Source organism: Arachis hypogaea, chromosome 19, assembly GCF_003086295.3.
Source record: "Arachis hypogaea cultivar Tifrunner chromosome 19, arahy.Tifrunner.gnm2.J5K5, whole genome shotgun sequence".
NCBI classification, from domain to species: Eukaryota; Viridiplantae; Streptophyta; class Magnoliopsida; order Fabales; family Fabaceae; genus Arachis; species Arachis hypogaea.
Window position 1 is genome coordinate 29,070,293 of NC_092054.1, and position 13,940 is coordinate 29,084,232.

The 13,940-nt window shown below is 40.3% G+C and overlaps 2 protein-coding genes across 2 annotated transcripts; both read left to right on the forward strand.

Moving 5' to 3' along the window:
• Positions 1-10: 10 nt before the first annotated feature.
• LOC140182223 (uncharacterized) lies at positions 11-866 on the forward strand. Its single transcript, XM_072228363.1, has 2 exons — positions 11-103; positions 450-866. Exons 1-2 carry the CDS (start codon positions 11-13, stop codon positions 864-866), a joined length of 510 nt encoding a protein of 169 aa, XP_072084464.1.
• Positions 867-13,063: 12,197 nt separating this feature from the next.
• LOC140182224 (uncharacterized) lies at positions 13,064-13,585 on the forward strand. Its single transcript, XM_072228364.1, has one exon. It carries the CDS (start codon positions 13,064-13,066, stop codon positions 13,583-13,585), a length of 522 nt encoding a protein of 173 aa, XP_072084465.1.
• The last annotated feature ends 355 nt before the right edge of the window (positions 13,586-13,940 follow it).

Consider the following 13,940-nt stretch of genomic DNA (forward strand, 5'->3'; position numbering starts at 1 on the left):
CCGAATGAAAATGGATTGCATAACAAAAGTCAAGACATGTGACAAATGTCAAAAGCATGCAGCCATCTCTACAAGACCGGCCGAAGCATTGCACAGCATGGAGGTAAGTTGGCCCTTCCACAGATGGGGGGCTCGACATTCTCGGCCCATTCCCAATAGCTCCAGGTCAGGTAAAATTTCTTTTAATATCAATAGACTATTTCTCAAAATGGATAGAAGCACAACCACTAGCAAAAATAACAGCCGAAAAGGTACGATCTTTCAAATGGAAAAATATCATATGCCGATTTGGAATACCAAAAGAAATAATATCAGACAATAGTAGACAATTTACAGATAATAAGCTCGGCTCATTTCTAAAAAATTTTAATATACAGCACCATTTTAGCTCGGTCGAACACCCACAAACCAATGGGCAGGCCGAAGGTGCTAACCGAGTTATATTGTAGGCAATAAAGAAAAAGCTCTCTAATGCAAAAGGAGAATGGGCGGAGCTAATACCAGAAGTATTATGGAGTTACAACACCACAATACAAACAACAACGGGCGAAACACCCTTCAAGCTAGTCTACGGGTCGGAAGCTTTAATCCCGGTAGAGGTCGGAGTCCCCACGCTAAGAGCCGACCTATATGACGAACAACACAATATAAATGCAAGAAATGCCGAGCTTGATCTCACAGAAAAGAACCGAGAAATCGCCGCCATTAAACAAAGAGCTCAGAAACAATTGGCAGAAAGAAGGCACAATAAAAAAGTGGTGCCAAGGACATTCGAGGAGGGTGACTTAGTCCTCAGACGAATAGAAGAAGCCAGACGACCTCCTTCACATGGAAAGTTCGCCGCAAACTGGGAGGGACCATTCTGAGTATCCAGAGTGCTCGGAATGGGGGCTTACCAGCTACAAACATTACAAGGCAATCCAATTTCAGGGAATTGGAACATCTCTTCACTAAAGTTGTATAGATCATAAAATTGTAAATTTTGCGAATGAAGGTACTCTTTTTCCCCCTTAGGGGTTTTTTATCCCAAAATGGATTTTTACCTAAGGAGGGTTTTAATGAGGCCGGACGCCCAAATCAAACAAATGTAACCAATTATTTGTTCACCTATCTTACACTACTGTTTAATACACCATTTTATCAAAATAACTATATCATCAAGGTGACCTAACCACGATCAACGCATAACTAAATTCAAAACAAGAACCAAGTGTTCACAAAACGTCAAACCGACCATAACTCGGCCAAACAAAAACAAAATAAGTCATCATTACAAACAAAACATGTCCAAACACATAAACAAAAAACAACTCAAGGAGGAGGGACGTTCTCGTCATGGTCCTCCACTGTGCCATCCACCACCAACTTCCCATCAATAACGACCTTTGTCACGTCCATCCGAGCACAATCAAAATCAGGTGCCAAAGCGGAAATCTGACTAACAGCTCGATCAAAACCAGAAGCAAACATTTCCATACCCAACTCCTCCAATTCATGAACTCGGGAAGTCAGCTGACCTTTAGCCAAGTCACTATCTTTGATGTTGGACTGGAGGAGCCGAATCTGATCCCTGAGACGATTAACCTCATCCTCAGATGAATTCAGCTTCAATGTCACAGCCGCAATCGCCTCGTCCTTCTCCTTTAAAGCCTTCTCCATTACAGTATCTTTATCTTTCAACAACTTCTCCAGCTCGACAGCTCTCCCCGCACTTGCCTGCTGCTCAGCTCCGATCAATTCGGTAGTATGACCAACGCACATCAAGCGTGAAGAAACAATCTATCAATGGCAACACGAGAACACATAAACAACGGCAGTAACACTAGAAGGAAAAAAGAAATAGAATAAATAAACACAGAGGCCAACCTGAATAAACTTTCCCATTCCCTCCATCCCAATACGATAAGTCATGAGCATATCACCAGGGTATTGAGAAACCCTATCAGAGAGCTCAGCTATGGGAAACTGGTCACTCCACAGAGAATGAGTGCTCGTCCCTGGTATGAACCCATGAAGTTGCCTTTTCCGATCAAATGCAGACCTAGCACCTCCCGCAATATCCTTATCACATTCGAAAATAACCTTCAGAGACTGATCCATTTCATCTCTCTTTCTCTTATGTGACAACACGGGATGGGCAGTGGATTGAGCCACCTCGCCACCACCAGCCTTGAGAACCCCAGAAACCCCAGCATCCTTCTCCTTTTTCTTCTTAAAAAAAGATTGGAATCGAGAGGGATCAAGAAGAGGAGCTTGCCCACCTGCAAAAGGAAGAACAGTCAAATAAAAAAAATAAATACACAATAGACAGTACAGTAGCCATCGTTACCTATGTAAGCTTTCAAACCCTCACTATCACCTACATCATGCAGACGAAGAAGGTCGGGGATCGATAAACACACCCCATCAGCAAAACACTCAATCAGAAACTCTAGAAGGCAATCCTCATCCTCACTTCGCTCGGTAGCCTCTAAGATCTGACATGGCTCGGAACACCAGTACAAGGGAAACCTTTCTATGAGCTCATCATCCAGATAAAACGGATACTCGGCCTCGAACGACCGGACCTTAACAAACAAAGATTTAAAGTTTTTGAAGGAAGATTTATAAAGCAAGAAGACGGAACGACCGGGAAAACTACTAAGACAAACCCACAACCCTTTCCTAACCCCTTTGCACACTTGTTCATATAAATTGCATGGTTTTATATTTTCCTTCCTAATTTTGTTTTATAATTGGAAACTTGCTTCCCAAGCCTTTAAATTACCAAAAATTAATTTTCCTTTATACCATTCGATGCCGTGATATGTGTGTTAAGTGATTTCAGGATTTATAAGGCAGGAATGGCTTAGAGGATGGAAAGAAAGCATGCAAAAGTGGAAGGAATACAAGAAGTTGAAGAAATTGCTAAGCTGTCCAGCCTGACCTCTTCGTACTTAACTGACCATAACTTGATCTACAGAGGTCCAAATGAAGCGGTTCTAATTGCGTTAGAAAGCTAACATCCGGGGCTTCACAACGATACATAATTTGACATAGTTGCCAGGATGTTAGGTGACGCGCACGTGTAGATCACGCGCACGCGTGACCTGGCGAAAATTCAATCCATGCGTACGCGTGGACGACGTGTACGTGTGGACGACGTGTATGCGTGACAGTGCCACGTGCTGGACGTATCAGAAATCGCTGGGGGCAATTTCTGGGCTATTTTTGACCCAGTTTTCGGCCTAGAAAACACATATTAGAGGCTACAAAGTGGGGGAATCCATTCATTCATTCATCATACATTCAATATTCACAATTTTTAGGGTTTAGATATAGTTTTCTAGAGAGAGAGGCTCTCTCTTCTCTCTTAGGTTTTATGATTTAGGATTTCTCTTAGATTAGGTTTACTTCTTCTCCATTCCAGGTTCAACGTTCCTTTAATTTAATTTCTCTTCTACTTTATTTGTTCTAGCTTACTAGTTTATTCTATTTTTCTTGTTGATTCTTTTCTTATCCAATTTGGTTTATGAACCTTCCAATGTTAGATTTGATTTTATATTTAATACAAATTGAGGTATTTCATATTTATGATTTTAATCTAGCTTTTTACATTCTTAGCTTTGGTTGAGTAATTGGTGACACTTGAGTTATCAAACTCCTTTGTTGCTTGTTAATTGGAATTTGCTGATTGATTTGGATCCTTCTAAATCTAGTCTTTTCATAGGAGTTGACTAGTGATGAGTATTTTGGTGAAAAATAAATTTTTCCCAAAACACACGAATCTAACCGGCAAGTGCACCGGGTCGCATCAAGTAATAAAACTCACGGGAGTGAGGTCGATCCCACAGGGATTGATGGATCAAGCAATTTTAGTGGGTGATTAGTTTAGTCAAGCTGACATTTAGTGAATTGTGTGAAATGTAGCCAACAGAAAGTAAATTGCAATGAATCTTAAAGATGCAGAAAGTAAAATTGCAAGTAAGTTAAAGAACAAGAAAGTAAAATAGCTGAAACTTAAATTGCAAAAAAAGTAAATTGCATGAAAAGTAAAGGGGCTGGGGTGTTGGAAATTAAAAAGAGCAATAGATCACGCAACTGGAAATTTAAATTGCAGGAAGAATAAAGGAAATTGGATGCTGGGAATCAAAACAGAATTGAAATTTTGAAGTGCAGTGAATTAAAAGCAGCAAGAAAAACAAAGAGAAATCTCAGAGGGAGAATGAAACAGAACACCTTCAATTCTCCACCCAAGATTCAAAACAAAGAAAATTAAAGAGAGAGCTCTCAAATTCTAGTGCTCCCTAGTGGAGCCAGCCTCCCCACAAATATGAAAATGATGCCTTATATAGGCTTTACAAAATGGAAATGAAAATGAAACTAAAAACAAATTACAATTAAATGAAATTCCTATTTTATCTATTTCTTGTGCCTTTGAGTGATGATCATTTGGGCCCTTGCTCTTGATGGAATTGGGTTGATAAAGGCCTTGGTTGATTGCTCTTGGAGTTTGAAGAGGAACCGAATTGAACCGGGTTGAGTTTGCAAAAGTTGGACCAAAAGTTGGAGCTAAAGTTAGGGGTCTAACTTTGGCTCCAACTTTTCATAGCAGCCCACAAAACTTGCTGGTATGAACGTTGGTGCCAACGTTAGGGGTCTAACTTTGACCCTAACGTTGGCCTCCCTTATGCACATTTATGGCGCCAACTTTGTCCTCTTGTCATGTTGCCAATTTTATGCCCAATATAGACTATCATATATGGTTGGAAAGCTCTGAATGTCAGCTTTCTAACCCACTTGGAATCACTTTAATTGGACATCTACAACTCAAGTTATGATCATTTGAAGAGGGCATGGTCGCTGGCTTTGGTGTGCAGCGTTTGAGGTAACGTTTGCCTCAAACGTTGGCGAAAACGCCAGTTCTGGAGGCTCAAACGTATTGTCCACCCCATACTATTATACATTGTTGGAAAGCCCTGGATGTCTACTTTCCAATGCCGTTGGGAGCACATTATTTGGAGCTCTACAGCTCGAGTTATACTCCGTTGAAGGTGCAGAGGTCAGTTGGCCTCACTGCAGGTTGCCACCATGTTCGTTTATGCACATTGCGGGGCAGTTTTCTCCCTCAATTTTAGTGTCCACCATGCAGTGCCATATATTCTTGGAAAGCTCTTGATTCCTACTTTCCAATGCTTCTTGAATCACCTCATTTGGAGCTCTGTAGCTCAAGTTATTCTTGTTGGAAGTATACCCCTTCAAGCTGTTGTGGTGTGTGGCGCCAACGTTAGCCTCAAAGTTAGGGGGCTAACGTTGGCGCAAACTTTTGCTCCTCGCCTTGTGAATTTCATGTGCCAACGTTAGCCACCAAGTTAGGGGGCTAACGTTGGCGCAAACGTTGGGTGGCCAGGGAGGAGTTTCTTATGCCAACGTTAGCCTCCAAGTTAGGGGGCTAACGCTGGCGCAAACGTGGGGTGCCCAGGGAGTAATCTTCATGCCTAACGTTAGCCCTCACGTTAGGGGTCTAATTTTGAGGCTAACTTTAGGTCCAACTTTTTGCTTCATGGTTCAATTTCACTTATTCCATTGTCCTCTTTACTCCTAGCCCTTCCTTCTTGCTTCACCCTTTCTCCAAGCTTTCTTCACCTATAATTAATCAACCAAACTTATCAAAGCTATGCTCAAAATCATGAGGTATTCATTCTTTCATAATATGCAACAAATATAGCATAAAACCTCATGAAATTGCATTAATTCATACATGGTTGATTAAATCAAAGGAAGCATGAAAATCTACCCAATTGGCTTGCTTATGGCTCAAGAAAGTGCATAAAACCTATTGAAACCAAAGGAAAAAGCATAGAAAAACATGACATGTTGGCATGTCATCACAACACCAAACTTAAACCTTGCTTGTCCCCAAGCAAGAAAAGAATCATGCAATAGAAATTGACAATCCAAGGCAAGAAGAATAGCAACTCAATGTTCATGGTAAACTAGTTTTCTAAGCATGCTACAATCACAAAAGAAATGTAAATGATTGATGCTTCCATCTAGCTCAATTTATGAAATCTTTTTCTTATATTTCTTCCTTGAAACAAGCTTTTGATTTTCTTATTAGCTTCTCCTTTTGGGTGCTTTGTCCCATGAGTTGATAACAAAGCTACGACTTCTAAATGCTTTGTTTTCAAGTATTACCACTTGATACATAAGCACCACAAGCATTTGATTAGAGGACTTCATTAAGCTTATTTTTCTTTTCTTTCCTTGACTCTCTAATCATTGATGCTCAGAGCCTTGAGCTTTGAGGGAGTGCTTTTGCACTTTGAGCCTAACCTTGACTTCTAAGTGTTTTGTTTTCAAGCATTTGGCTTGATACATAAACACCACAAGCACTTAACAAATAAATTGCCATTGGTACTCAGAGCCTTCAGCTTTCTCATTCTTTCCCTTTTTCTTTTCTTGCTCTTTTTTGCTTTTTCTTTCAAGGTTTTCATGATTTTCAAAAGATTTCACAAAATGTCCTAGATGAAAACTTCAATTAAATAAAATCCAATGCAATTAAGCAACAATCAAACATACTAGCTTACCAATACTTTTATGCACATGCTAAAATCTTCTTTAATGCCTTGTTTGTTTATGATCATGATACTTTGTTGCTTTTGAATTCACAAAACTCAAGTTGGTAATCATAATGACATAGCACCATGTTGCAATTTAGAAATCACTATGCCTTTTCATACACACATGCATACAGAGAAGGTAAAGACAATCATGCAGTTTATAGTGCTTGAAACAAATGAGAGGAAAAAGAACTTTACAACCTTGTAGTTCATCTTCTCTATTGTTGTCATTTTCCTCCCATTCTCCTCCTTCCATACCAAACTCATAATGCTTGCTCATCCTCAAGCAACTATTAAAACCGTGGCTATGGGGCTAAGATGGATCATGAATGTCTTACACAAGAAATGTTAGTAGTACATGTGTTTCAAGCAAGCAAAATTAAAGATAATAATCAAGGCACAAGAGACCGAGACATTGTGATTGCAAGCTTAAGAAGGTGAGCATAATACTTTGCATAAAGAATAAGTGGCACACCAAACTTAATGTGACACTTTCACTTGGAATCAATGCAAGTATCCAGTAAAGATTTGAAGCAAACTGTGTTGCATAGCAACACCAAACTTAGAATGCAATCCTATGTCAATTTATTTGAACTAAAACTAAACAAAAGAAACTGTTATATGTTAAATACAATCACCAAATGAAGAGTCTGTTATGAATAAGGATGTCTTGGTGATGTATTAACAAAAACAGTTAATGAAGGAAAGCATTAAAAACAAGTAAATAAATGAAACAAAGGGAAAACAAAAATTATCCAACTAAGAAGAAAAATAACACTGTAAAAGGCAATATGATTATGCAGACAAGTGATGTTGCTGGATTGATTTGCATAGAAAAATAGGTGGCACACCAAACTTAGAATCTTGGTGTGTCACTTTCATGTAAAATTGATGCAATCATCCATGAAGATGGAAAACAGTTTGTTGCAGGGCAACACCAAACTTAGAATGTAACCATATGCCAATTTATTGAAATTCAAACAAAGCAAGGAAAAGAAATGTACCTACTGTCTACCTGTTCTTTACTTTCTTCCTCTTCTTCCAATTTGTTAAGAGAAATAACTTCAAAGGAGGAGAAGATTCAGCTATTACCCCCTGTCTTGGTCTCTCCTCAGCAAGCTTTCTTTTGTACATGGCTTGATTGAGCTTGCTTGCTATTGGTCCAGGGGTTGGATTGCTTGTGGTTGACCTCCTCTTGAATGTTGTCCTTGGAAGTTTGGTCACAATCCTCTTCTTGGTGCTTTTGTTAATTGCCTTCACTTCTTTGAATCCATGTTTTGGTGGTTGTGTGATTGTTGGAGTTTTGTCTTCATCAAGAGTCTCTTGCAATGGTGGTTCTGTGAATTCTTCCTTCATGTACTTCTTTGCCTCACTTGAGTTTGGAATGACTTCTTCACTTTCATGCTCCTCCACTTCCTCTTTTACACCCAACATTTGTTTCAATCGCTCTATCATGGGGGAGGTTTGTCGATCTTCCCAACATTTCTTCATCTCCTCGTCATACCTTTCAATCATGGATTCAAATGTTGAGGCGTTTTGGTCCAGGGAGGTTTGTGAGAGTTGTGAGTCTTCATGTTCTCTTGTCATCTCAAGTGCAGTTTCAGGTTCAACCACCTCATTCTTCATTGAAAGTTCACTTGATGCAGTGGCCTCCTTATCTTGCTTTTTCACTTCCTCACCCACAAATTTGTCTTCATCCTCACTGGTTGATGGTTCTAAGTTTCCCCTTGTTTGCTCTAAGGACCCATTTATCTGCTCGAGGATGGTTTCTTCCCAAGATGGGGATTTTGTGTAAAATTCCACTAGTTTTCTCTGTATTTCAATGCCTTCACGGTATTCCTCATCTGTTAATTCAATGCCTTCAAGGTATTCCTCATCTTTTAATTCAAGAGATGAAGGTCGAGAGTAATTTTGGTGAAGTAAATGTGTTGTGGTGAAGTTGTGTTGAGGGGTGTGGAATGAGTTGTGTGATCGATGGGATGACTGGTATGGATTTTGGAGGAAACTTTGTGTTGAGGCATAATCAAGTGATGAAGAACTTTCAAATGAGAAATTGGGACGTGAGGGTGGATGCTTTTCCATTCTTTGGCGATGCTTCCATCTTCCATGAGGATAATGATATGAATCATTTTGTGGTGGTGGGAAATGTCCAATATGATTTTCTTTCTCATCTTGTGGTTCTGAAGCATGGCTCCATGAATTGGAGAGCCCAGAATTTGAAGTTTCTTGGTGATATTCCCATCCATCATTAGAAATTGGTGATGGTGGGTGATATCCCATAGAATTTGTTTGATCATAAGATGAGTTGAATTCCATTTGAGTTTTGTAAAACACACAACCAATGAAAATTGAAATTACTCATATCAGAGATGAGAATTTCTTAGTGAGGCGAAAACTCAAACACCTTGGTTTCACTTTGAAACAGAAAACAAAAATAAAGAAAATGCTTGATCTAAACTTCTCACCCACATAATCATTGTTGATCTAATCAATCCCCGGCAACGGCGCCAAAAACTTGATGAGTATTTTGGTGAAAAATAAATTTTTCCCAAAACACACGAATCTAACCGGCAAGTGCACCGGGTCGCATCAAGTAATAAAACTCACGGGAGTGAGGTTGATCCCACAGGGATTGATGGATCAAGCAATTTTAGTGGGTGATTAGTTTAGTCAAGCTGACATTTAGTGAATTGTGTGAAATGTAGCCAACAGAAAGTAAATTGCAATGAATCTTAAAGATGCAGAAAGTAAAATTGCAAGTAAGTTAAAGAACAAGAAAGTAAAATAGCTGAAACTTAAATTGCAAGAAAAGTAAATTGCATGAAAAGTAAAGGGGCTGGGGTGTTGGAAATTAAAAAGAGCAATAGATCACGCAACTGGAAATTTAAATTGCAGGAAGAATAAAGGAAATTGGATGCTGGGAATCAAAACAGAATTGAAATTTTGAAGTGCAGTGAATTAAAAGCAGCAAGAAAAAAAAAGAGAAATCTCAGAGGGAGAATGAAACAGAACACCTTCAATTCTCCACCCAAGATTCAAAACAAAGAAAATTAAAGAGAGAGCTCTCAAATTCTAGTGCTCCCTAGTGGAGCCAGCCTCCCCACAAATATGAAAATGATGCCTTATATAGGCTTTACAAAATGGAAATGAAAATGAAATTAAAAACAAATTACAATTAAATGAAATTTCTATTTTATCTATTTCTTGTGCCTTTGAGCGATGATCATTTGGGCCCTTGCTCTTGATGGAATTGGGTTGATAAAGGCCTTGGTTGATTGCTCTTGGAGTTTGAAGAGGAACCGAATTGAACCGGGTTGAGTTTGCAAAAGTTGGACCAAAAGTTGGAGCTAAAGTTAGGGGTCTAACTTTGGCTCCAACTTTTCATAGCAGCCCACAAAACTTGCTGGTATGAACGTTGGTGCCAACGTTAGGGGTCTAACTTTGACCCTAACGTTGGCCTCCCTTATGCACATTTATGGCGCCAACTTTGTCCTCTTGTCATGTTGCCAATTTTATGCCCAATATAGACTATCATATATGGTTGGAAAGCTCTGAATGTCAGCTTTCTAACCCACTTGGAATCACTTTAATTGGACATCTACAACTCAAGTTATGATCATTTGAAGAGGGCATGGTCGCTGGCTTTGGTGTGCAGCGTTTGAGGTAACATTTGCCTCAAACGTTGGCGAAAACGCCAGTTCTGGAGGCTCAAACGTATTGTCCACCCCATACTATTATACATTTTTGGAAATTCCTGGATGTCTACTTTCCAATGCCGTTGGGAGCACATTATTTGGAGCTCTACAGCTTGAGTTATACTCCATTGAAGGTGCAGAGGTCAGTTGGCCTCACTGCAGGTTGCCACCATGTTCGTTTATGCACATTGCGGGGTAGTTTTCTCCCTCAATTTTAGTGTCCACCATGCAGTGCCATATATGCTTGGAAAGCTCTTGATTCCTACTTTCCAATGCTTCTTGAATCACCTCATTTGGAGCTCTGTAGCTCAAGTTATTCTTGTTGGAAGTATACCCCTTCAAGCTGTTGTGGTGTGTGGCGCCAACGTTAGCCTCAAAGTTAGGGGGCTAACGTTGGCGCAAACTTTTGCTCCTCCCCTTGTGAATTTCATGTGCCAACGTTAGCCACCAAGTTAGGGGGCTAACGTTGGCGCAAACGTTGGGTGGCCAGGGAGGAGTTTCTTATGCCAACGTTAGCCTCCAAGTTAGGGGGCTAACGCTGGCGCAAACGTGGGGTGCCCAGGGAGTAATCTTCATGCCTAACGTTAGCCCTCACGTTAGGGGTCTAACTTTGAGGCTAACTTTAGGTCCAACTTTTTGCTTCATGGTTCAATTTCACTTATTCCATTGTCCTCTCTTTACTCCTAGCCCTTCCTTCTTGCTTCACCCTTTCTCCAAGCTTTCTTCACCTATAATTAATCAACCAAACTTATCAAAGCTATGCTCAAAATCATGAGGTATTCATTCTTTCATAATATGCAACAAATATAGCATAAAACCTCATGAAATTGCATTAATTCATACATGGTTGATTAAATCAAAGGAAGCATGAAAATCTACCCAATTGGCTTGCTTATGACTCAAGAAAGTGCATAAAACCTATTGAAACCAAAGGAAAAAGCATAGAAAAACATGACATGTTGGCATGTCATCAACTAGGACTTGAGGAATCTCATTGATTAGTCCACTTGACTTTCTTTTATTTAGTAAAGGTTAACTAAGTGGGAGCAATAAACAATTCTCATCACAACTGATAAGGATAACTAGGATAGGATTTCCAGTTCTCATACCTTGCTAAGAGCTTTATTAGTTATTAATTTAATTTCTTGCAATTTTATTTTCTTGTTCCTTATTCAAAAACCCAAAAAGATAATCTTCCATAACCAATAATAAATACACTTCTCTGCAATTCCTTGAGAGATGACCCGAGATTTAAATACTCCGGTTATAAATTTTATTGGATTTACTTTAGTGACAAACAAATTTTTGTACGAAAGGATTTTTTTGCTGGTTTAGAAACTATACTTAAAACGTGATTACTTTTGTGAGTTCTTTACTAGCAGAAAATCCGTTCGTTCAATTATCTACTTTACTATAAATACACTAGTACCCCAAGGTATAACTCACGTTCTAGTCTACTAAAAATCCGCCAAAAGCCCTTGCTAACTTAAGCATCGAAATCTCTTACATGTACCACCCCCACCTCCTCATGAGGAGCTCGAACAGGCGGTACCTTGGCATCAATAAGTCGGATGTTGCCACACAAAGGGATCTGGACCTCACGTCCAGGCCCAAATCAACGTTTTAGGTAACCCTCAAAACATTGGTACCATTGCCGGGAAACCTGGGATTCATCCCCTAACAAATGGTGGATAACGAGCGTATAGACGGCAATACGACATTTGAGTCTAAACCAGAAAATCACCCAGAAGACCAAGCCATCTTTCTCTTGCCTCTGCCACCACACCATGGCCCCCACGGGGAGGGGACCTCGGGAAACCTTCAAACAAGGAGAATCCAGTACGAGGTCTACCGCCCTGAGGCATAAGGGCAACCTCAGGCGACTGAGATCTTGGATCTCGTCCATGGCCAAGGGGATCGGTTGCAACAGCTTGAACACGAAGCTGAATGACAACGGAAAGTAGAACGGGAGTTTCGAAAAAAAGTAAGGCGACGAAAGGAATTAGAAGACAAGCTGCAAAAATTAGAAACTGATATACAAAGAAGGAAAAATCGGGCGGATAATGACGAAAGCCCCCTTAGTGGGACAAGATCCGTTTACAGAAGAAATCATGAGGGCTAAAGTTCCCAGGAACTTCAAATCGCCCGACATAGACCTCTATGATGGAACGTCCAACCCGAGCCACCACCTCAGCAACTTCAGAAGCAGAATGTACTTGGCTGACGCTTTTGATGCAACTCGTTGCAAAGCCTTCCTGACTACTTTAACAAAGGCTGCAATGAAATAGTTTGATGGCATACCCCCCAGGTCAGTCACTAGTTTTGATGATCTAGCCAGAAAGTTCCTGACCAGATTGTCCATTCAAAAAGACAAAACATAGCACGCCCCGAGCTTGCTAGAAGTAAAGTAAGAGGCCGAAGAAAGTCTCCATGACTATATAGAGAGATTCAACAAGGCTTTCTTGGAGATTCAGAACCTACCAACTAAAGCAGTGATAATGGGTTTAGTCAATAGCCTAAAAGAAGGACCATTCTCCCAGTCCATATCTAAGTGACACCCATCTTCTCTGAATGAAGTACAAGAAAGGACAGAGAAATATATCAACATGGAAGAAAACTCCCACCTTAGAGAACCTCCCCCACGAGTCAATTTGCCTTACTATCAAAGTCGGGACAAAGAAAAGGAACCCAAGAAGAAAGAAGAGCAAAGTACGGAAAAGCCTCGAAAGTATCATAACTACACCCCCCTAAGAGTTTTCCTGGTCAATGTTGTTCCCATCTCCTCGTCCGATTAGGCACAAGAAAGCTGGAAGTCAGATAGAATATTGTGAGTACCACAAGTTGTACGGGCATTCCACTAATGAATGCTACAACATAAAGAATGTCATAAAAAAGTTGGCTAGAGAAGGCCGACCGGAACGCCTTCCTCACACCCCAGAGCGACATATACACATGATAAATGGCGGATTTGCAGGAGGAGGAATATCAAAATCCTCACGAAAAAGGCAATTCAAGGAAGTATATCAAGTCGGGGAAGACAATAAAGCGTCCGACCTGCCTACTATTTCCTTCACTAAAGAAGATGCTCAAGGAATAATACCTGGGCACAATGACCCAGTGGTGATAACTATAATCCTAGCAAATGCTAACCTTCATCGAACCTTGGTAGATCAAGACAGCTCGGCAGATATTCTGTTCAAACCCACCTTTGACAAGCTCGGGTTAGAGGAAAAGGATTTAAGGGCATACCCAGATAGCCTTTTTGGACTGGGAGATACCCCGATCTGACCTTTGGGTTACATCTCATTATACACCATATTCAAAAAAAGTGCCAGGTCGAGGACACTAGGTGTCAACTTCATAGTAGTCAATGAAAATTCAGCCTACAATGCCCTAATAGGTCGGACAACCTTGAATTGACTTGCAGCCGTCGTTTTCACCCCACATCTTTGCATGAAATTTTCCACAGTTGAAGGAATTGCCACCATTAAAGGAGATCAAAGGCTAGCAATAAAATGCTATAATGAGAGCCTTAGTTTGAAAGGTAGCTCAGAAGGCAAAGAAGTTGACACAATCGAATTAGGGGGAGTCCGAACTCAAGAAGAACTACGACCCCCAACCAGAAGGCAAGATAGAAGAGATA

What these genes read in the sequence shown, in the direction of transcription:
- LOC140182223 (XM_072228363.1), top strand. Translation starts at nt 11, where the DNA reads ATGGATTGCATAACAAAAGTCAAGACATGTGACAAATGTCAAAAGCAT. An exon ending in AAGCATTGCACAGCATGGAG is followed by an intron (nt 104 to 449) that starts GTAAGTTGGCCC and finishes GTTATATTGTAG; the next exon opens with GCAATAAAGAAAAAGCTCTC.
- LOC140182224 (XM_072228364.1), top strand. Translation starts at nt 13,064, where the DNA reads ATGTTGTTCCCATCTCCTCGTCCGATTAGGCACAAGAAAGCTGGAAGT.